This window comes from Microtus ochrogaster, chromosome 6 (assembly GCF_000317375.1).
Source record: "Microtus ochrogaster isolate Prairie Vole_2 chromosome 6, MicOch1.0, whole genome shotgun sequence".
Lineage (NCBI taxonomy): Eukaryota > Metazoa > Chordata > Mammalia > Rodentia > Cricetidae > Microtus > Microtus ochrogaster.
Genome location: NC_022013.1, coordinates 61,578,841 through 61,602,255, shown reverse-complemented (window position 1 = coordinate 61,602,255; position 23,415 = coordinate 61,578,841). Strand labels below are relative to the sequence as shown.

The 23,415-nt window shown below is 43.6% G+C and overlaps 1 protein-coding gene across 13 annotated transcripts in view; it reads left to right on the top strand.

Moving 5' to 3' along the window:
• The window catches only part of Erc2 (ELKS/RAB6-interacting/CAST family member 2), a 907,844-nt gene that overhangs the window by 485,440 nt on the left and 398,989 nt on the right, over positions 1-23,415 (top strand). For all 13 annotated transcript variants that reach the window (XR_003377058.1, XR_003377054.1, XR_003377057.1 and 10 more), the window contains one exon: positions 9,073-9,208. Coding sequence is in view for 2 of the 13 variants with exons in the window: in XM_026779811.1 (XP_026635612.1) it covers positions 9,073-9,208 (136 nt within the window). In the remaining 11 variants the exon portion in view is untranslated. The remainder of the gene's footprint in view (positions 1-9,072; positions 9,209-23,415) is intronic.

The window sequence follows — 23,415 nt, the reverse complement described above, 5'->3', positions numbered from 1 at the left end:
ATCCTTTATTGTATAAGATTGTTTTGGCTATCCTGGGTTTTCTGTTTTTCCATATAAAGTTGATTATTGTCTTCTCCAGATCTGTGAAGAATTTTGATGGGATTTTGATGGGGATTGCACTGAATCTGTAGATGGTGCATTGTTAAGGACCAAGGGCAGCCCCCGGCCAACAGGCAGCTTCCAGGGAAGAACTGGGCCAGCAAATGGCATGAACTCAGAATTCCATTCTCCCCATTTTAAGGCTAATGGTGAGAAATAGAATCAGGATGATGCCCTGGTCTCAACCGGCCAGATTGTGCCTGTGTTACCAAACCACATAGGCTGTAAGGGCATAGCCGAGTACCGTTTGCAGATGATAGGTTCATGGGAACTTTTTTGTGCCTCAGTATATCTAATTTAACACCAGTCCAAATTATTTTTGGGGTAGTCTAATAAGCCACACTTTAGTGCAACCACATGCTCCAATGTTTACATAGAACAACTGGTTGTATTGAGGCTTCCTCCATAGAGGAAAAGATGGTTAACTTTCCCAAGTGAGTGTCTAGGCCTGGTTAGTAAGCTCTGTACAGTTTTGTGGCCAAGATTTCATATTTCACTTTTGCTGTAGTACAGCAGATAAGACTGTGGTCTCTGGCATCCCAGAAACAATGGCTTACATTCTCTACTCCCGACTTAGAAACCGAATGACATGTGGCCAGTCGCCTCTGCAAGCCTCCATTTATTCATGTGTAGAGTGGGGATAAAATCCTCCTCCATGTCAGAGCGTTATTTCATTCAGCAGAAATATTTTTATAGCCTTTAGCACAGCACTTCATATGGTCTCTGACTTCCGAAAACACAGAGAGAGGTTTTATTATTTAACAGCATTTTTTCAATTGATTTCTCATAGCAGAGAATCAAAACTCCAACACATTATTTCTCTACTCTCATTTGAAAAATCATCGTGTAAGATTGTTACCCGGTTATACCCCTGCTTTATGTCTGAACTGCTGTGGTCCAGTTCCAGATCAGATGCAGTTAAAAACAGGTCTTGCTCAGACCAAGTGGCCCTATGCTTGGAGGTTGCTCTGATTGTATATTGTTTGGGCAGATTGCCCCAACCTCGGGCCAGACTGTGGAATGCTGGTTTCCTCTGACACTAGCCTCCTGGGAGTCGATTTTCACGGTTTCCATCTGTTTTTATATTACCCCAAACTGTAAATACAGCTGACACCCCACCAAATTGGCCCTAATGTTCCTGTGTCTAACAGCAGAGGTACAGGCTTCTAGAAGGATACAATGCTCCCTGGAATTGTGGCAATTATGTTGAATGTTTGATTTTAAATGTTCAGATTCCATTTTTTATTCGTATTTGAGAAGGAAATGGTGTGCCCGAGGAGATAGGAAGTAGGAGCATGGCGGGGGCTTTAACTTCGGCTTTGCCTTGTTTTGAGTTTGCCCATGCTCCCTGGAGCTCCATCCTCGGGGGAGCCATTAAATGACATAAACATATTTTTTTTTTTGCTTCTTTGTCTTTCTCTCCCATTTCTTTTTTAAAATCTGATTTCATTGTCACTCATTTTTGTCATTCTTGTCCTTACCTCTAGTTAGCATGTGCAACTAGAATAAAAGTCTTTAAGACAATAATATTTCAGAATATTATAGTCAAGAAACAATTTGGTCAAATAGAATAGATTGGGTCACAAGACTTTATAACTGGAAGGTGATCCTATTGAGAACAGGCAGTTACAGGAAGGTTGCAGGTGCCTGCTGGCCTTGTGTGTGGCTTCCTGGCCGGTTGTCAGTTCATCACGCTGTTGCCACTGTGAGGCTGACACACCTTTGGGATTGTCCCCTCCTGTGCGTCTAGTTCTCTAGCACCCCATCCAGTTGACGCCCAGGATCATCTTGTTCAGTTTACTGTTGCTTACAGGGACTGGAAGAGAGAGCACAGGCTGTGTCATGAGGTTTGCCTCGTCTGCTTCCTAGACCTTGCTACAGCTGCCTGAGATAGGAGAATGCAGGGCACAATAGAAAAGAATGCTACGATACTCTCCCTACTTGATTGGCATGGCGTAGACACCAAGGAACAGTTTGTGAGCGGGACCAACTGAGGCTCTGACATTGTTAGCTCCACAACTTTGTGTCGCTTCTTCATCTGTGAAACGGACAAGTACATAGGACTTTCCTAATAGGTTAAGTAGGTGATATATGACTTATATTCCCCACACATCACGCAGTATCTCAGTGATTTGAGCCCTTGTGACTGCAATGATTCATTGAATATGAATTTAATTAAGAAAACAATGCCCAGGTTTGTTTGTTTGTTTCACTATACCCCCCTGGATTGTAGGTCTAAATTTTTAAAGTGCTTTTTTTTTTTTTAACAGTTCATACTGCTCTTGTATCAGCAGCAGACAATAATCCTCATTTATATTCTGCTTTAGTCTAAAATTAAAAAAACATTTTTTTTGGCTAAGTATCTAGTGTAGTGATAGCTAGTCTTGTCACTTTGAGTAGATTAACAGATTTCTTGGCGATCTGGACTGCCCCGTGTGTGTCTAGAGGAAATTTCTAGAGAGGATTAGCTAAGAAGGAAGGACCTGCTCATCCCCTAGGCTAAGGGTGCCAGTGAACTGAAGGAAAGAAAAGGAGAAAGCAAAGCATATTCAGATTCTCCTTATCCCCTCCCTTCTCACCGCCAAATTTCATGATGGATGGGAAAGGGTCCCGTGAGGTCTCAGGCCTCCCTGCTAGGAGATAATGGTGCTGCGGTGGGAATACCATTTTCTTCAGTAGCGTAGCCACTGGAATGAGATCAGCAGGAAACAAAGACACATGTGGGCATACGTGTGCAGATGCACACACACTCACAGACACACATGGGGCAAGGAGGAGAAAGAGAGAGGTGAGATGCAGTGTTACTGGGAGGAATGAGCGGAGGATGAGAGAGGGCAAAGAGGGGGGTGAGGAAAATTATCTATGGATTAATACATGCATGAAACTGTCAAAGAAGTTTGAAAAGGCAGTGGGTGAGGAGCTTAAATAGAGTCGCGAGGCAAGAAGGGCATAATGGGCCTGGCAAGAAGTGATGGTGCTTTGATCAGTCATGGCATTGAAACTGATGGAGGGAAAGGGTCCCATCTCACCGGCTTTCTGCTCTCTTGGCTCTGAGACAAGGATCAAGGCCCCAGGGTATATGTGGAGCCGTAGTACCCTGAGCCAGAGACTTGCTGGGCAGGTGAAGAAGGCAGGGGTCTCTGCTTTGGGTCATCCTGAAGGGGAATTGCTTCCTTCTGTGGGCTGAGGGGCCAGGGCACATAATATGATCTCAGGTGAGGATGACATAAAATGGAACGCCTTTAAATTTAGTTCTTCCCAAGGAGGAAAGCCACCCCGAGGCGGCCATTTTCAGCCTGTGTTTATTGAATTCCATAACCAGTTGGGAGGGCAAACAGTAAGAAATAAGAGCCAAGATTGTTAGTTAATTCTGCATCTGTTACAGTTGTGTGTGGTCTGCTTGCTCAGAAGAGCCTGCTTTTGTCAGATGTCCATGGCTTGAGCACTTGGTCATTAGTGGGTAAATAATAGGCTTGACTCTCTATGGTGGCACACTGATACCATGATGTTCCCAGAGAAAGGCACTAGAGGCCTCACCAGCTCTCGCATCCACTCTCGCCCCCTGTCTTGTTTCACGGATGTTTGCTGGGAGGACGGGGGATTCTAATAGCTGCATTGGGAACGATCCTGTTTGCAACATATAACGCCTTTGTCATGGCTATAAGAATAGCCTTAGAACATTTGTGGTAGCCCTTTCAAATTTATAGCTGTGATAAAATACTTAATGATATTTACAATCACCAAAAACAGTGGGACCATCTCAGTGGTTAAGAGCAAAGGTTTTGTTATCAGAAATTCTGCATATAGTATAGACTGCTGGCTTCCATTGCATGCGTGCGTGCGTGCGTGCGTGCGTGCGTGTGTGTGTGTGTGTGTGTGTGTGTGTGTGTGTGGCCATCTACACATGGCTTCACTTCAGTGTTTTCACACACCCATGCTTGCCGTGGTCTTCTTCAGTGTTGCTGTCAGCGTTGCCAGCCGGGAGTGTAACTCATCAGAAAAGAAATACCAGGGCAGATCAGCATAGAACAAAAAGCTCCCACTGATGCCTTCCACAGCCACTGTGTGAGGCAGTCACGATACCTGTCACGGGTGAGAACTAAGACACTAAATATGTGTGTCCAGTTTCACACGACGTGATGACATTCTGTTGTAAGCTGAGAGTTGAGCAGAGAAAGAGCATGCCCGGATCTGTTTTAAGCATACAGCCTGGACTGACTTATCAGCTCCTTACGGTCACCTTTGAGTAAGATACAATTAGGAGCCCACATTTTCTAGGTGAAGAAACTGAGGCACAGAGACATTGAATATCTGCCCCTCCTAGAAAGTGGGAAACTTCTGATGACATCCCAGAAAATCTGATTCTAAAAATAATGTTTTTAGTGACTGCATAACACAGATACACTTAAAATACCGGTCCATGGGCTCTAGAAATGGGCTTGCACTGGGGTCGTTCTTGCCAGTTTTCATTCCTAGCTGAATGTGCATCGGTTGTTTACTCAAGAGAAATGAAAGTGTATTTCTACAAAAGTCTGGTATAAAACAGTTATGGCCACTTTATTCATAACAGTAAAATAATTTAGATAGTCTAATTACCCATGATAAGAACTGACTAATTGAACTATAGTAATATTCAGACAACAGAATACTACTTGATCTAAGAAGGAGTAAAACCACAAACACACAGATATGTTTGTACATTGAGGAGATGCTCATTGGGCAAAGCGCTTGCCATGCAACCACATGGATCTCAGTTTGGACCCCCAATATTCATATACATGATGGACGGGCATGGCAGCCTGTCTGTAGTTTCAGCACCCATTGTGAGGGCATACACAAGGGATCACTCAGAGCAGCGTGGTGGGCTATACTAGCTGTGTGGCCCAGCTTTTGGTTTCTATGAGGGATTCGTCTCAATGAATATGGTTGCAGGTGAATGAGGAAGACTCTGGAAATCTGTTCAGGTCTCTACATGCATTTACAGTCATGGACATGTGGGCACGCACACCCATGTGCAAGCACTCATACAGAGTACAGAAGCCTATGCAAAAAGACATGGACAACTCTGATCATTCTGTGCCCAGGGAAGATTTCAGACAGGAAGATCACACACAGTACAATGTCTGTGAAGTCAAGAAGGGGTGAAATGCTCCAGATATGTAGAAGTTGGATAGTGATTCCTCAGGCGGGGAGGGCAATGCTTCGTGTTTTGATTGGGCAGAAGTCACTGATTTGTGCCTTTTATGTCTAATGTCTGTCAGTGCATTTCTTGCATGCACTCCTACTACACACACACACACACACACACACACACACACACACACACACACACACACACACAGAGTTTCCTTTCTCCCCAATCCCATTCTCATACTTGTTTTTCTTCCCCACTAGCTTAGTAGCAGTTGTTGTAGACCAGTGTGAGATTTCCAGAGCTTCCCATTTATGTTTTTGTGTTTCCAAATGGGCTATATATTTACATAAACAGTTAAGATTGTATGTATCATCCTGCTGCTCTCTGTGCCTGTTTATAATGTCTTGGAGTCTTGGAACTTTCTCATCTGGCCTTAATCCTTTAGCTAGCCTGATCCCCATTCTGTCAGTGTACTCAATTCTTCAGTCAATTTCCTTCTAACGGACAAGCGGAAGTTTTCAATTTCAATTTCTAATTTTCATTTCTATTTTCGATAAAAATGTTTTCATCAATGTACTATGTTTGTGCACAAGTGCTTTTGTGAGCTTCATTGTGTGTGTGTGTGAGAGAGAGAGACAGAGAGAGACAGAGAGACAGAGAGAGACAGAGACAGAGAGAGAGGGAGGAGGGGGGAGAAGGAGAGGGGGAGAGAGAGTGTGTGGGTCCAGGAGAGAGGTTAAGCATCCCTGTGTATCACTTTCTGCCTATTCGCTTTCCCTGAACCTGGTGCCTGCCTTTTCTTGACTAGGCTAAAAGCTAGCAAGTCCTGGCAATCCCCCTGTCTTCACTGCCCCTTTGGAGTTATAGTTATGGGCATGCATGGCATGCCTAGTTTGTTACGTGTGTGTCAGGGTCCAAACTCAGTCCTCGTGATTGTAGAGCAAACACTCTTTACGGCTGAACTGTCTTCCAATCTCTTTAGTCTTTATTTTGAATCTTAGATACATTTTGAATGGCAAGTCCTTGGAGACCAAAACTCCTTAGGTGAGCCCCATGGGATTGCAGGTTTACTCTAGTGGGCGAGAGTTAGAAAAGAGACACAAATGACATTCTCCTCAAAAAGTTTAGAATGAGAGTAGGGAGTCTACAGCTCTGTAGAACCTGCCTCCCAAACACTGGGGACTCTAGAAGACTCTTTGGAGTTCAGCACCTTGATCTATTAAGTGTGGATCTGCTTCTGTAGATGGCAAGATAGTGGGCCTGGCAGGCGTCTTGTAGATGTGGTTATGGGAAGCTGCAAGCACCCCAGAAAAGCTCACAGTGGTCATGCTTTAACTGAACGCCACTCTCTGTGCAGAGCAGACCCTGTCTTAGCTGAGGGACCTAGGACTGCAGCATCTCCCAACTCCCTTACCTGACTTTCCAGGTGCCACTTGAACCGGCTTTCTTGAGGGACATTTGAGTGGCGAGTTCTTTACTACCCAAAGACTGCTGACCTTTGCAGTGCCAGTGCCGCTCTTTGCAGTGCCAGTGCCGCTCTTTGCAGTGCCAGTGCCGCTCTTTGCTTCCTTCTTACCACCAAAGGGAAATCTTCCTCTTCCTTATTGGTTTTCTTGGCAACTCAGAATAAAGTTCAGCCGTCAGAAATGTATTTGAAAGTCGCTGTACGTCCACAGGGAAGGCGTATACTGGGTTTGTAGCTGATGAGAGTCACATGAACACCTGCCATCCAGTCTTATCACCTGGCTACCTCCTGCCTGAAATCCAGTTTTTTTTTTGTCAAATTTTGCATTTTCAATAAAGCAGTGTTTGAGGAAATGGCTGAAAATGCTGGAGAGAGTCCTGCCCCACAGCCACGGAGCTTCAGATCTTCATTTTTCTTAGCTACTCATTTGAAGTGAAGAACAACTTTAAAAGACCTGGAGTCTGGAATTTATTTATCTATGTAGCTATGTTATCTGTCTGTCTGTGTATGTAACTATTTATGTTTATATGTATGTATGTATGTATGTATGTATGTATCCATCCATCCATCTGTCTATTAAAAATTGTCATATCCATAGAAATGGGGTCTTTGTGTTTGGAATACTCAGAGAATGCTGTGCCATTTCTTCATGCAAATACTTGCCACCAGACTCTACTTTATTTGTGTGTGCTTGGATAAGGGCATTTAGCAGTTGGTTCTATTTAATGGTACGCATTAGTATAAACTGTGTTTTTTTCTGAGAGTGTTCTCTAGTGAAGCAATTGCAGGCTTTGGCTGTGCCTCCATTGGCAATGCACTTGCTGAACAAGCATGAGGACCTGAGTTCAGCTCTCCAGCACCTACGGGGGAGGGGCAGGTGTAGTGATGTATGCCTGCATTCTCCAAGATGGAGGTGCAGAGACAGTAGGGTTCTCGGTTCTTGCCAGACAACAAGTCCAGTGAAAGTGGTGAGCTACAAGTTTTCTGCATGACTTTCTGGGAGCGGAGGAGGAGAGTGATGGCCTCTCTGAGCTCACTTCCTCTTCCTCCCAGCATACTGTTCTGTTTACTCCTTCCACCTATGTTTTAACCTATGAGGCCAAGCAGTTTCTTTATTACTTAACCAATGACCTTCCTCCATCAGGAGAGCACACCATTCTGTGAGGACTGAAGGAAGAATGACTGGCGGAGAGTTACCTTCATGCAATGGTTCAGTTGACGCTTCTGCTGTTCATCATCTAGTTCTCTTTTCATCTGTGCTCCTCAGTGTGCTGGGCTTGGGCGTCAGGGCTCAGTCACAGTGGTTGCTGTAGGAGTGCCGAGGACACAGGAGAAGGCACTAGGAAGGATGTCGAGGATTCACACCCTAGCCTCCTCTTCATGGCCCCGGTCCCTAGCCCTTGGCGTTGCTCTCCTGCCACGTGTCGCATTAGATTAGATTTATAATATCTGCTGTGAACATGGCAGCCTACATCTACGGAATGTAATCCTAACCTATCCTTTGTCCTTTGACCTTACCATCTTGACACTCCATGTCAGGATGACCCACTGGAAACTGTATCAGGGCCTTGTACAACATTGTATTTAGGTAAAATTTTGAGCTGTGTATTAACAATGTATTTGATCAGGGACTCTGGGTTGTTATTTTAAAAGACAAAGTAGTGGATTAATATTTCAGAAAAAGAACAGGATTCAAACGAACAATAATAATGAGAACAGCAGCTACTCTGAAGGAAATAAAAGCGGTATCCCAGACCAGTGGATGTTGTGTACCCTGCCCACTAGCGTTTGGAGTTCTCTTTCCTCACTTCACTTCTACTCGATGGAGTCTTCCTGTAACCCTCTGTTTCCCCTGGAGTCAAGTTTCTTCTGTCTTGTATCATATGTCTTTCTACCTGGGAAGCTGCCTTGTTGGGGAGATACCCTGGGTTGCTCCTCCTGGTGGGATTCTTTGATATGCTTTGGAAACCATTTCTGTGGCCACAGTGTCTAACTTCATCTCCTTCCATCTTCTGTCTGTTCTGGTATGCATGCCACCATTTCTCATGGCATGCTGTTTACTTCCTTCAGCTTTAGGAGACCCAAACTGTATATCTTTAGTATTTATGTTCCCTCTGAACATACTGCTCCTTAAAAATGACAATTACACATGTCTTATTCACCATTGACATCCCAGTGCTATCTTGACACCTGACATTTGTGGGTGCTCAGCACCCACACTTTTGTGGTTGAGTAGATGTAGGATTCTCAGAATCCCTGGTTTTCCTTAGCCTGTGCCAGGATATTCTGCACTTAAAGTCTTTCTTGAATCTATTGTGACAATGCATGCCTTCCATATAGTTGAACATAACCACACTCTGCTGGCTTTTCTCAGGCATATGAAAGATCAGAATAAGAAGGTGGCTAGCCTCAAGCACAACCAACAGCTGGAGAAGAAGAAGAATGCCCAGTTATTAGAAGAAGTCCGCCGGCGCGAAGATAGCATGGTCGACAACTCACAGCATTTGCAGGTAAGTCTACATTCTCCTTCTTAATACCTAAATGTTTAGAGATGGACTGTTTGCTGTAGCCAGTGCTGCAGGAATCTGTACATAGCAATGGTGGGCCTTACTTTGCCCTGAGTCCAGCACTAACAGGAAAATCTCAGGGAATTCAATAAGGCTTTCTCAGTAAAAAGCATCATTTCTGGAATAATGTTCAAAAAGAGCTGAGTTTGGAAAGTCCTGAAATTGCTTCACAGAGGTTCTTCCTTCCTGTATCTCACCTTAAAAGGTAAGGGCTACAATTACGTGATTGGCAAGTCAAGTCTCTTTTGAATTGTGTTTAAGTTGTGTGGGAGGGAATGTGTGTTCTTATCAGAAAAGGCATTCAGATGCATTCCTCTGATCAGTTTACAAAAACCGGGACTCCAAAAGAGATCATTACTCTGTCTGAATATAGTGGGTACAGTTATCTCTCAGTGATAGTCTTACCTTGGAAAGCAACTGATAGACCAGAACAGCCATCTCTTCTCATTAACCATAGCTGTGTTGGGACAGAGCTCTCCCCATGTGCTCAATAAAACATTCAGGCTTTGAATAGGACATTGGCTTTGAAGTGCTTTTATTTACTCCAGTCCTGTCTTTAACCAGAGCAATTTGAGTTCAACTTGGCCTGAGTTCATGTTAAATTCTGCTTATTAGTTAGTGTCTTTCTGCAGTTATATATTGGTTTCCTCCTTGGAGATAGAAGTAGATAATTTTAGTGTGTACTCATAGTTCATCCTTTTAATTGCCCAAAAGAGAAATGAATAACTGTTCCAAGGAAGGAATGTGGGGAAAATCTGCATCCCATCCCAGACGGAGGTTTCTCAGCTCCTTTTAGTTTCGGTGCCTCTCTGTCTTAGACGTGCCTCGTGGTGCCAGTTCTAGTGTCCTTTGCATGGATGCTTGGCCTAGACTTAAGAGCACAGCTAACACTGGGTCCTCTTTGCTCGCGGGTCCACTTTAGTATGGGTTCTAGCTGAAATGTGCCCATAGCTTCCTCAGTAATCTTAACAGGTCATGTCTAAGAACTGGGATCTTAGTCTCTCTTCTGTCACAGATATTAGGTCAAAGTCTAAAGAATGAGATAGTAACTAAAATTTGAAGAGCGCTGTAGTTTTTTTTAAAAAAATATATCACATTTTTAAAAATGTATTTCTCACATTTATTCCCCAGAGCAATGTTGGTCACTTTACATGTGTTGTGATTAGAAGTCACAAAAAGAAAGATTCTGAAGGACTCCGGGTCCTCCTGTCCTCCACAAATGAGGGCAGAGGAACATGGCAGTCATAGTTGCCTTTCATTATCTGCTTCAGTGTTCCAGGCTGTGCTGCCTTCTGTGTTAGCTGTTATCCCATTTCCACTGCATGCCACCTGAGCAACAGCCTGATTGGATTCGGATATCCCAACAGCAGGAACAGCCTCTGCTTCCATCCCCCTGCAGGATGCTGTGCTCTCTGCCTCCACCCCTTGCAGGATGCTGTGCTCTCTGCCTCCATCTTCCTGTGGGATGTTGTGCTCTCTGCTTGGCACAGCAAGGCACAGTTCGAGCATAAACCATAAAATACCCAGTGCTTGGAGCAAGAACTTCCATTGAGGGGATTATTGTTGCTATATCTTAATTGGCTCTGGATTACATTCCACACTTTAAAATATATGGCCGGAGTATTCCTGGAAGGATGACTTACCTTCTCAGAGTCCTGGTCTTAACAGGAGGACTGATTGCTTCTGCTCCAGAGCACTGTTATATCTGAGTTGGAGTTTCTCAAGAGCTCAGAATCATTCCCGGCACAGGCTGTGCTCAGAAAAAGAAATGCTGATAACTGACTGTCTTTAAAATAACAAGAAAAGATGAGAAATCATTGAAAAAGAGTTGCCTGGGGCCAGAAAGATGGCTCAAAGTGAAAGCACTTGCTGCTGACAACCCGAGATAGGTTCCTGAAACCCACATGGGGGAAAAATGACCAATGCCTGCAGGTTACCATGCCATATGTACACATATATGCACATATACACAGAAACACTTATAATAAGAAAAAAGAGTTGTATGTTATGTGCAGGGTTTACATGGTTGTGCTCTGGTTTGCATTGAGCATATACATTTTTGTCTTTTCTCTGTGTAGCAATTTGTTCTTTTCTTAGGACACATCTAGTTACGGAAATTAATGTCTTGTTTTTGGCCCATGAACTTTTGTATAGCTGTGTTTTCTTAAGGGGCCTTGATAACTGCCTCGTAGACCAGTTCATAAAAGATAACATGGTCTGGAATTGCTCAGTTGCATTCCTGACCACCCCAAATAAAGGATAACATTTGAAATGCAATAAAAAGAAGTCACAGTTAATTGAGATGGAAGTGTCTCTGCTTGAGGTTAATAGGGAGTCAATCTCCCCCTTGCCTGAATTGTTCAGCAGATGTGCTGAGATGCAGTAATTGCTGCCTTCTGAGAATGGAATTTTCTAGATGCTCTTCATTTTTAATATTAGTGTTCTTTTAAGTACTTTCTGTTCTTATGTTAGTCTTTAAGTGTCAGCCAGGATTTGGTTTATTTGGTTGGTTAAGGTGTGGTTGAAAGTTTGGCATTGGCCAATTTGATTCGTTCGGCACTGGTGGCTTGTGACGATTGATGCCTTGATTTTACCCAGCCAGCTAGATGGTATCTAGAAATAGATTATGAGCACATTGCTCTAATAGTAATAACTTCTGGAAGAGGCTTCAAATAAGAACTCAGAGCCGGGCTTGGGGTCACGTAGGCCTATAATCCTAGCACTAGGGCACTGAGACAGGAAGACTACAAGTCCCCCGTCTGGGATCCATAGTGTCTACATAGTGACACTCTATTAGGAGAAAGATGGGAGGAAGCAGAACACACACACACACACACACACTCACAGAGAAGGAGACACACAAAGAAAGAGGGGAGAGAGACAGACAGAGACAGACAGAATATGCTGAGCTGAAAGAGACACATAAAATTAATGACAAAGTTAAAGAGTTACCATTTATTGCTTAAACAAGGGCATTGTTGTGTCCAGAATGGCTTCAGGGTTGTATCTAACTGGGGTGTCAAATAAATGAAGACAGACAGATGGACACATGAACAGATAGCTGACTTCTGGTGACCTGGTCTCCCTGCTGGAGAAACTGAAGCATCCTGGAAGCTCGGTGTGTTTATTCCATTGAGTTGAGTAGGGTGGCAGGATTATTGCATACAGCTGGACAAGAAGGCAGGGTTATTAAATACAGATAAACAAGGAGGCAGGGCTTATGGTACACAGTTGGATCAAGGAGACAGGTTTAGTTAATCTCAGCGAGACTAGTCTCTGTAGGGGAGTAGTCTCCAGGCCATAAATATTCAGGTGGCTAACACCAGGGTGGGCATTTTCTGTACATACTAGACATTGAGATTTGGTCTCCAGAGGAAGGCATTGTCTTCCCTCTGAGCCTGAGGCTATGAAATCCTTCACATGGCTGTGCCTATGTCAACAACACATAGCACTCAGGACTCCACTCACTCAGGGATTCCTCTGCTCCCTGTAGGATACAATAACAAAAGGTAAAAATTGGAGCCTCTAGGTCAGTGCTACTCAACCTTTGGGCTGTGATCCCTTTGAGGCTGTGACCTTTCCACAAGCATGACATATCTATCAGGTAGCCTGCATGTTAGATATTTACATTACAATACATAACAGTCATGAAATTGCAGTTATGAAGTAGAATCAAAAACAATTTTTTTTTTGTTAGGGGTCACCATAATATGAGGAACTGTATTAAAGGGTCACAGCATTAGAAGGTTGTGAATCACTACTGTAAGTCAAAGCAAGATGTGATGTGTGGCTTTTTTGTTTCTTATAATTTCATGGCAGGGGTGACAACTACCTTCAGGGTGTCTGTTGGTTAGTAACACATGCAAGAGATGGGTTTGTATGTTAGGGGAAAAATGATGATGCCTGGTAGAGATGTATTGGTTAGTAGTTGCCTTGTAACAACCATCTCCAGACTCAGGCTTTTAAAGAACTCATGGTGTATTGTTCTATATTTGCATGTTGACCTAGGGTCTTCGCTGCTCCAGAATAGTTTTTGCCAGGCGTCTGTCCTACTTGCTCACATCTGTAGGGGCAGCTGTTTCATGTGTGTTCATTCTGAAGCTCAGGCGAAGAAAAACTGGTCTCTGACAGCAGCAGGGGCAGAGGAGAGTGACCAGACTTGGAGAAGTCGTAGGCCTCTTCTTGACCTGATGGTGTTTGTTCCACTTCCGGTTATTGGCAAGGCATATGGCTGACGAGAGGGTTGGAGAACTCACTCTGCTTAGGGAAGGGGCAGGTATCAGAAAGTCTGAATAACTGAGGCTGATCATTTGGAGTGTTAAGAGACAAATTTTGGAGACCTATTTTTAAATGATAGGAAAAGCAAGTGTGGGCGTGTTGACAGATTTCCGATTTCTGCCGTAGTGGGCCTTAGTTGTGCACATAATTGGGGGGAGGACTGTAAGGCTTTAGGGAGCCCATGCCTCATCTGAAGACACAAGTCATTAAACTCTAATGAGCATTGTTCTAACAAAACTGAGTATATAGGCTTGTGGGATCTTCTGGTTGTCCAAAGTAAGTCATCAGTGTGAATTTTTATGTGCAACCTGGGAGTTCGCACATCTGTATGCGAATTGCTCATTGGTTTATAATCTGTTTCCCAGCCTGTACTCTATCCCACCGGATTCTTTTGGTATTAAACAATACTTAGAACAAACCTTACCTAGCTCATTGTGTCTGTAGAAGAGGGCTGACGGTTTAGTATTCATCTGGAGGGTTTTTTTTCCTTTTTGTCTGAAAACACCTTGTTTCTCAAAGGAGAACACTCATACTCAGTAGGAAGAGAGCTCTTGATTTAACTTTATAGATGTATGTATGCTCATGGCCAAAGAAAATGGGATGGAAGGCTAAAGAGCTGTGAAGTAGCCAAGATCATCTTCAAATGCTGGTCCTTTCTGGCTTGAATGAAAACAGAGAATCTCCCCAGTCCTTCCTCCTTCCAATCAGACTGTGAGTGAGCCCTATCTTCCCCGATGCATGCAAAAAGGTTAGGTTTGGGAAGGGGTCCTGTATGGTTCCAACTCTTGTAGCATTTCTTCCAACAGAGGCTGATAGTGAGTTTTCAATGACAGGAGATGACAGCCTTGAGGATTATCACCCAACAGATACTTGGTGACTGTTTCATCTTTTTGAGCCATAAAGATACAGAGTATGGCCTTAGTCAACGGACATTTTCAGTCAAGCACCTTTGGAACAACAAGGAAGAAATATTCGCACATTTTTTAAGTTAATGTTGAGCGTATGAAGGTAGATATGAATCTCTATAATTTTCTTGTATAATTCTGTAGAACTTTTCCCAGGACACAGATTATGGAAGTATGATATTTATGTTGGGCCCTGGGGCTTTGGGCTTCTGTATGTCTCGTCAGAACCCATATGGAGACTTTTCAACAAGTGATCTTTCATGAGATTCACACTAAATAGTCCTAACTAGAGTGGGATGCTTCTCCCACCCCCACCTCTCCTTTCTTGCTGAAGAAACATGCCAATTAGAAATCCCAGTGGACCTCTTTGTAGGTTTTGGCTCCATTTTCCCCTGTGCAGCTTATCAACTTAATGAACGAACATTCTAAGAAACACGCAAGCCAATATTTTATGCTCCTTTTCTGTTGTATGTCTGCAGAGTTCTCTTCAATTTATTGCCTGAAAACTAAAGTCTGTTCTTGTGTGCTTCCGTTTCCAAATTATAGGTTCCCAGGGAACTGTAAAGTTCCTTTTCTACCAGTGATTAAACCCCACTGTGACTCGCTGGGAAAGTGAGTGAATGTTCCCATTTATTCTAGTTCTAGTAGAATTCTAAAGACTAAAACAAGCAAAATGAATAGATCACAAAATATCTAGGAATAATTTAAATTAAGTAAACTTGTATGTCCATATTTCCTCCCAGGGGACTTTATTTAACTTTGTTCTTCCGATTAGAGTCAGAATCTACTAGCAGAGGAAGTGTACAAACATCAAGTCTCCAATACACAGCTTCCAGTGAACACACACTTCATTGTGAAGTCCCCAAGCTTGCTAAGTTTTTTTCTTCACAGGGCGGTATGCATATATTAAGCAACAATTTTAAGCCTCATGTCTTTCTGTCCATCTCTCCAAGTCACGGACTTAAATTTATTTCTCTTTCAATTTTCTGTGCTTACAATTGTTCCTCTAACGATGATCTATGTTCTCATGTTATGGCACACTTACCTAAGCACTGCCGTGAGAGGAAACCCGACCAGTCAATGCTCAGAGATTCATCACTGTCAAAATGCATTTATCAAGTTCCTAGTTTTTCATGGCTGTCTGGTAGGCATGGCGCACGGTGACTTAGGGAGATTTCATTTCAACCATCTTTTTCAACATATGGAAAGATGAGAAAGGCCATCCCAGCTCAGCTTGAGTGTCCACATCTGTTCCAACTTCATTAGAATTTAACATATCTTTTAACCTTTGGATGAGTTTTGCTTGTTTCATACTTTTCTGTCTCAATGTATAGAGGTACATAAAACTTGGGGGTGTCCCCTTGGCTTGTGGGTAAATCTCACGTTGCTGGCCTGAGCTGTTTGTTCATGGTTTCAAATGATAAAAAGGGTTTATGTGACTGTTCACATGTAGAAGACGCTGTTTTGCGGGATAGGGGGTGGGTGTTGTTCTGATTGTACTGACAGTTTCTACAGAAATGCTCTCTCTCATCTCCCCCCCCCCTGGGATTTATTGTGACACTGGTTTTCTTTCACACTAAAATTCCCAAGAAGTACAAATGGCTTTTGTTGTATATGGGCAGTCTTGAAAAATCTCAGTTGACAATCAGTTTCTGGTAGGCTTGATTCCAAATCATGGCTCTTATTAGCAGTTAGACTGTTGGGTGTCAAATGCCTTGCTCAGGGTCTTTGGGCTGCCCGGTTCTCAGCCAAGTGAGATCCCATAAAGAAAACTGTTGTGTGTACATGTCTCCGTTTTCCTTTCTCCCGCCCAATAAAGTATGACTGTTTTCCGAATGTGGAGGAACCTGCATATTTCTTCTGAGAAAAAAAGTCCTCAGCTTTTTCCTGTGGATTTGTGACCTAATCCTCCACTTCATTCAGCCCTTCTGTACAAACACTGTGTATATCCATAGAAAAGAGAGGTTTATTCTTAATCAAGTATCGCCTAATCTACCTACTAAATTACCCCCTAGAGAGGGGCTCCCTCTTTTCTGTGGGGTTTTCAGGTTTTATCCCACCAGTGGCTCTTTGGCAGTCCCTGTAAAGGAGATGTTGGTTTGCCAAAAGCTGAGGCTCATGCACAATGAAATTCAATGTATTTGTCAACTTAAATCCTCACAATGAGAGGGCACGGTCTGCTGGAATGACAGGATGCAGGGCGGGACGAGAGAACTCGGGCTCCCGTGAGTGGCGCTCTCTTGTTCATCCCAAGGGCAGCCATCAAGGAGGATGGGATCATCTTCTAGATGTTTTCTAATTTTTGCACTTTTGGGTTCCTGAACGGTGGTGCCCAAGGGAAAGGTGGCCACCCTCCTGGGGCTCTAGGGAATACTGAGAGTAAGTCTTTTCCAGGTGTTTTCCTCTCCAGTTAGGAGGGGCCTGTGGAGAATGCCTGCTTCTGTTTACTCCAAACTTACACCTCTGCCAAACAGCTCCTGGAGTTTGGGCTATAATCTGCAGACAGCATTTAAAATTTATTCTTATTTTTAATTTTTTTTTATGTTTGTTAAAGTCACTGCCGGTATTCCATGTCATCAGTCACAGAGCAGCAACCCACCTTGACCAAATTGTCACTTCCCCCCGCCCCCAGGGTGTTTTCATGCATGCTCTTGTCTGTGTTCTCCCATTGCCATTGAGGGTTGGGGGCAAGTGTGGCTGCCTTCCTTTTATAAACAAGGAAGCTGAGCCTCCAGTATTTGGGCTTCTGTGACAATTGTAGATCCCACTGGAGGTAAAACGTGGCAGAGACCCCAGAGTTTTACTGTTCTTGTCACAGTTGCTCCCAGCCCTGAAAAGATGTGGAAGACAATGCTTCCTGAGGTTAAAACAGGAACCAGAATTGTACGGGAGAAAGCCACTGAGATGCAGGGTGGTAATGCTGTATGCCGACAAGCCCGGCATTTTGGCACAGGCCTTTAAACCCAGCACATGGGGGGGCAGAGGCAGGTGGAGCTTCGAGTTCAAGGTCAGGCTGCTTTCTGTAGCAAGTTCTAGGTTACCCAAAGCTACATAGCAAGACCCTGTCTCAAAGCGAAACAATGACAACAAACAAAGCAAAGGCATGTGTTGCGAACATCTGTTATGTTTGTATTCTCTGTGGACCCCACTATTTCTGTAGTAGATAAATGAAGGCATTGCTTAAGAACCCAGATTTGAAAGGCAAGGGAATAAAAGAAAACATTCTAGTGGCAGACCTTTTAATTTTCTCCATGGTAGAATTTATGTAACTCACATGCATTCTGTTCATGCCACCTCTAGGGGGCAGTCGAGTTCAGCGTGCTTCAAAAACACCAGTCCACTTGAACCTGCTCTCCATGGCCAGGGTAATTATGGCAGCTTTGCCCTTAGACATTTCTTGCTACCAGAAGTCCTGGGCTGGAGGGACCTGCAAATCACAGTGTGTGTCACCCCAATGCCACACCCACTTCCTAACAGATGCTAGTATGTCAGCATGTCATGACCCAAGGCATGACCTAGACATGGTTAATTTCTAAAAAACATTACCTTTGACTTGTGGCTTGTCCACGCCATCGCTGAGCTATACATTCGAATGCTCCAGGTTAAGGAAATGACAGTCAGTGCCATAGGCAATGATTTATCTGAAAACCTTGCAAAAGGAAAATATAGCTATAAAATCTGTTCCCATTCATTTAACAGTCTCTCCTATAATTCATGTTTGAGGACTGGGTAACTTGAATTTATGACACTTTTAACATCTTTTCTACTGTTACACTTTACCTCCACATCTTACTTATTTATGTTGCTTGGGGAAAAAACCTGCAAGGTTAAGCAAGCTTGAGTTTTCCTTACTAAAACGGACATTAGACTTATTTATTTATTATTTTAAATATAAGCTCCTTGTTTTGCTGGTGAGAGAAGTAGGGTCCAGAAAAAATCTGGGACCTGCTCAAGAGCCTAGAGGGAGATATTGGCAGAGGAAAAACTGCACCCTAGGCTTTGGCATGCCTGCTGCCATCTGTGCCCCTCTCTGGCTCTGCAGCTGTAGCTGCACTGTGTAGGATGTAAATGATTAAAACTTTAGAATGCAGTGTCTCTCAGCAGTAGATCCATCCATGACAAGAAATAATCCTTCTCAGTGAACTAAAGTTTATCTTTTTTACTTTTATTTTTTGGTCTTTTTGTTTTGGGACAAGATTTTGCCGTGTAGCCAAGATTGGCCTTGCTCTCTCAGTCCTCCCAATTCAGCCTTCTGAGTGCTGGGATTACATGCATGTGCCACCATACCCACAAACTTTATCCGTACTTTAAAAATGGGATCTGCTATCATTTCCTGTGCCCATTGTTTGTCTTTAAAGATAAAGTAACTCAAGCAGTGGGGTTGGTGGTGAAGCAAATTGCTGTCAGTTTAACCTACGGAGTTTAGGACTCTCTAAATGACAATAAAAATTGATTCAAGTTATTTTGTCTCTACCATTTTTCTTCATCCATAAAGAATGTTGCCCATAAAGAAACCTATGATGTTTCCTACTCTAGAAAATGAGTGTGGACTGTTTCGCAAAAACAAAAAGGATGGCAATGCCCCTTTTGCTGAGCAGTAGGCTAGTCTAAGGATGATGTCACCTGTTGAGTTCTTACAGAAAATGCAACTCTGAGAGCAACATTCAGGAGTTTTGCATAGCTGGAGACTGCACTTTGGTTTCCCAGTGACCGAGACCCAAATAATCACACAGAAACTATATTGATTACAACACTATTTTGCCAACAACTCAGGCATATTTCTAGCTAGCTCTTGTATTTAAATTAACCCATTTCTATTAATCTATATATCGCCATGAGGCTGTGGCCTACTGGTAAGGTTTTTTGGCATCCTCCTCTGGCAGATACATGGTGTCTTCTTGACTCTGCTTACTCTCTCTATATCTCTGTTCAGATTTCCCGCCTGGCTTTACTTGGCTAAGACATTGGCTGAAACAGTTTTATTCATCAACCAGTAGAAGCAACACAAACGCAGAAGGACATCCCACATCAGTTTTGTTGGAGTGTTGTAGGGAGTTGGGGCAGGATGGAGCATGGGGAACATTCCAATTGCATTGTGGTTAAAACAGAGACCTCTGCCATTGCCTGGAGCTAGAGTAGTCAAGGGAATTGATGATGTCTGAGGTTAGAGCTACCTTTTGTATCCTATTATTGATAGGTCAATGGGTCTTAGTGGTTATGAACCCCAGCCAGGCAGCCTTTGGAAAGGTAAACTCAGGGCAGTTTGGGAGTGAGTTCTGTAGTCTTGAGTGGCTATCTGTTCTCTTCCCCACCAGATATGTAGCAACCAGCTGGCAGTAATCATGCTGTACTCTTGTTTGATGAACATAGCTGACAGCTATGGATGGTTTCCATAGCTTCCTTCTTGTTAGTACATAGAGACATTCAACACCAGTTCAGTTGACCAAGTCACTGGGAACACGTTGACTTGTTTGATACTGTCAATAGACTTTATGAGGTTTCTTTTGCCTTTGGAGCCATTCTAGATGAGCAAATTGAGTCTCAGTGATGGTAGTGAGTGAAATGGCTGCTGTTCCAACTCCTTGATGCCTATGCTATCCAGGCAGGGAGGAATGAGGGCGCAAGCAGGCAGTGGGGCTGGCTTCTAGTGTGGCCATCATTTCAAATGAGCTGGGTAGTCTTGAACAAATGGGTTTTTTCATTAACCGCTTCTGTTTTCTCACCTTTGAGAAGAGAGGCTTGTAGGGGGGACAGCCACCTCCATCTCTGCAATTTCTGGGTCTGACTATTGAAGAAAGACCATATCTAGTGACCAAATGACACTTTCTGTAAGAGTGACTTCTATGCCACCTGGAGGGATGCAACCAAATAGAGCCACCCATTTATGGATCAGGGAAACCCTGCAGGGAGGGGGGTTCTGGAAAGATGGTACCAGCCTGGCAATGTATGCAATGACTCTGCACTCTCTGTCAGCTTCCCTTCTGGAAGACAGGCTCTGCCATGTAGAAGAGACCTCTATAGCCTGCATGGACACAGCATGTTTTTTTCCCTCGATCAGTGGGCTATAATAACACCTACATTAATTGTTACTTTTGGCCTAAGATAGATTAGAACTATGACAATCTGGACACAAGTTACACAATGCAGTGACTTCTAGTGCTGTGCTGTGAGGGATTGTAACTAATTTCCCAAGGGTAGGATCTATGTGGCTTTCAAATGTAATTGTTTGTGAAGTAGACTGTTGTTTTTATATGCCATTATGTCAATAGGGACTTTCCCTCCACTCCCCACCCCGCAACAGTATGGGTCACAGTGAGCTGTGGGAAAAGAGAAATGGACTAGCCAGACAGATAGCAGGTTGATGTGATCCAGGTTTTCATTTCTCAACACATGTGTATTAAAGTGATAGTCGCATGAGATACAGAAATATAGGAAAGAATGGTTCCATTTATCAAATACTTTGGAAAAAATTCCTACTCTACCCTATATAAAAGACTCCGAGAAGTCCTGAAGGCAAGAGAACTATTTAGCCTTCCTTAATCCTGCAGTTTTCCAAATTACTTGACAAAAGACCTTTGTTTTCTCCCTAGAATGTACTAACATTGTTCAAAATTAGAGTTTTTTTCTTTTAAACTTAAAAAGTGCTGGTCTAGGAAGTCACAGTGCTGATAACAGAACAAAGCTCTGTGAGCTTAATTTTCGACGGAGCAGCCGCTGTGTGAAGTAGAGAGTCGTGTTTGCCGAAGCAGAATTCACTTGGGTTCCTCCTTACTGATTGGAAGGGTTTTGCCAGAATGACTGGCAGAGACAGTTCTACGTGCCTTTTAAGGAACCGAGCCTCGTGAACGAAGCTGATGTGGAAGGAGCAGGGAAACCTTTGTGACAAGCAGTTAGCATTCCTGCCCATCACTCCTCACCTCTGAGGTCCACACTGACTCTTACTTATAAGCTCCCATCAGGCAATCCTGCAAATCCAGATTTGATGAAGGATGCTTTGGCGTGTTCTTCCAGCTTGGAAATATCCCGTTCTCGGGGCAGTGGATAGTGGTTAACACAGAATCTTAGGCTGTGTATGTGACTGTGACGTGCTCAGCCATACTGGAACATTTATATCACACACCCTCCCCCATGGCTCAAGGACCATTGCAGAGACGACAGGGGGGCTGTTGTAAGAGCCAGGCTTTGGGAAGAACCAGAGTGAAGCGGTGTCTTCTGGATGCGGTAAGACTGCTGCACTCAGGAGCTCACAGCATCTGTGCTTTCCCACAGCAGACATGCATTCTGGCATGGCCCACAGCAGACATGCATTCTGGCATGGCGGAGAAGAGCCTCATATGCCCCACCCCTAACTATGGGCTTATGGACAGTTGGTGGCTCTGGGGGAAGGAAAGTTGAGTTTTCTTAAGAAGATGGGCCCTAGCCTGGCGGTGGTGGCACACGCCTTTAATCCCAGCACTTGGGAGGCAGAGGCAGGTGAATCTCTGTGAGTTCGAGACCAGCCTGGTCTACAAGAGCTAGTTCCAGGACAGGCTCCAAAGCCACAGAGAAACCCTGTCTTGAAAAACCAAAAAAAAAAAAAAAAAAAAGAATATGGGCCCTAGTATGTGGAGCCATGTGTTGGAGCATAGCAAAAGGTCTCACACTCATACATATAAGGGCAACACAATGAGATCCTGTGGGTTATTGAAATTAAGAACTAAATAAGACATGAAGTTTGGAAGATTGGGGAATTGGGTTGTAGATCCAAGAGAAGTCATGTGGAGGAGTGGGGGATGAACAAGACAAATACAATATTTGCATATGTGAAATTTCTAAAGAATTAATAAACATTATTTTTAAAAATCCCAAATGGCCTTTAATCAAAGCATTTGGGAGGCAGAGGCAGGTGGATCTCTGTGAATTTGAGGTCAGCCTGGTCTACAACAGCTAGTTCCAGGACGGGCACCACAGCTACACTGAGAAAAAACCCTGTCTTGAAAAACAAAAAAGAAAGAAAAGAAGAAAAAAAGGAAAATCCCAAATGGCTTTTCTGTCTCTTGCTGGCTGCAGCCACTCACTGGCCCTTTACAGTCCATGCTGGACTTACCCTAGGCTGTTGGACTCAGTTTTACAGTTTGCAAATGAAGCACGGGGAGACCCTGTATCATCACCAGCATAGCAGTTTGGATTTTGCTGGTCTCTCTTGGCCATGAAGGGGCTTAGAAGAAAGAAACCTGAAAGTGTGAACAACTGAGCAGTGTAAGCTTAGAGGCCTGTCTTCTGCTCTCTCCTCTTCTCATAAATGGGTCATAGTTTGTGAATGAGAGGCACCACTTTGTAACCTGGCTTGATAACAGCTAAGTTATCATCTAAAGAGCCTATTCTTCTTTCCTTGGAATGGGGACTAAGGCTCCACTTGACAGTAGGTCCTGCTTCCCAGAATCAGTTTTCCCTACATGGACCACATGTACATTCAAGTCCAAGGATGGAGCCAAAGTAAAGGTTAAAATTTCATCCTCAGGGGCTCTGGAATCTGGGAGTGGGGTACCCAGCAGGTATTATAGAGTCTATGAAATTTTTCTTTCTCAAATCTAATTTTTCCCAAAGCAAAATAAGTCTGTCTATGCATGTTTTAATTGCTTGGGATGTGAAAGTCCCCTTGGTGACTTTACCTGTTCTTGTTTCTCTTGCACATTCAGTAGTAGATAGACATCATCATGATACAGCCGAACAGAAGATGGGAAAGATGGTCCAAAGGGCAGATGAATGGGCTTCACAGGGCACCCTCTAAGCGGGGCTGGCTTATTATTTCCACTCAAGGAAGCTTCTAACAGGTTTGGGGGATGTCCCTTCCTGATGGCCACCTCCTTCCATTATGTATGGGTCAATGAATATTATTTGTACCCAGACACACGGCACCTTGACTATAAAGTCATCTACTATTTTCCAGTGAGAACCTTTTTTTTTAGTTTAAATATTTAAGCCGGG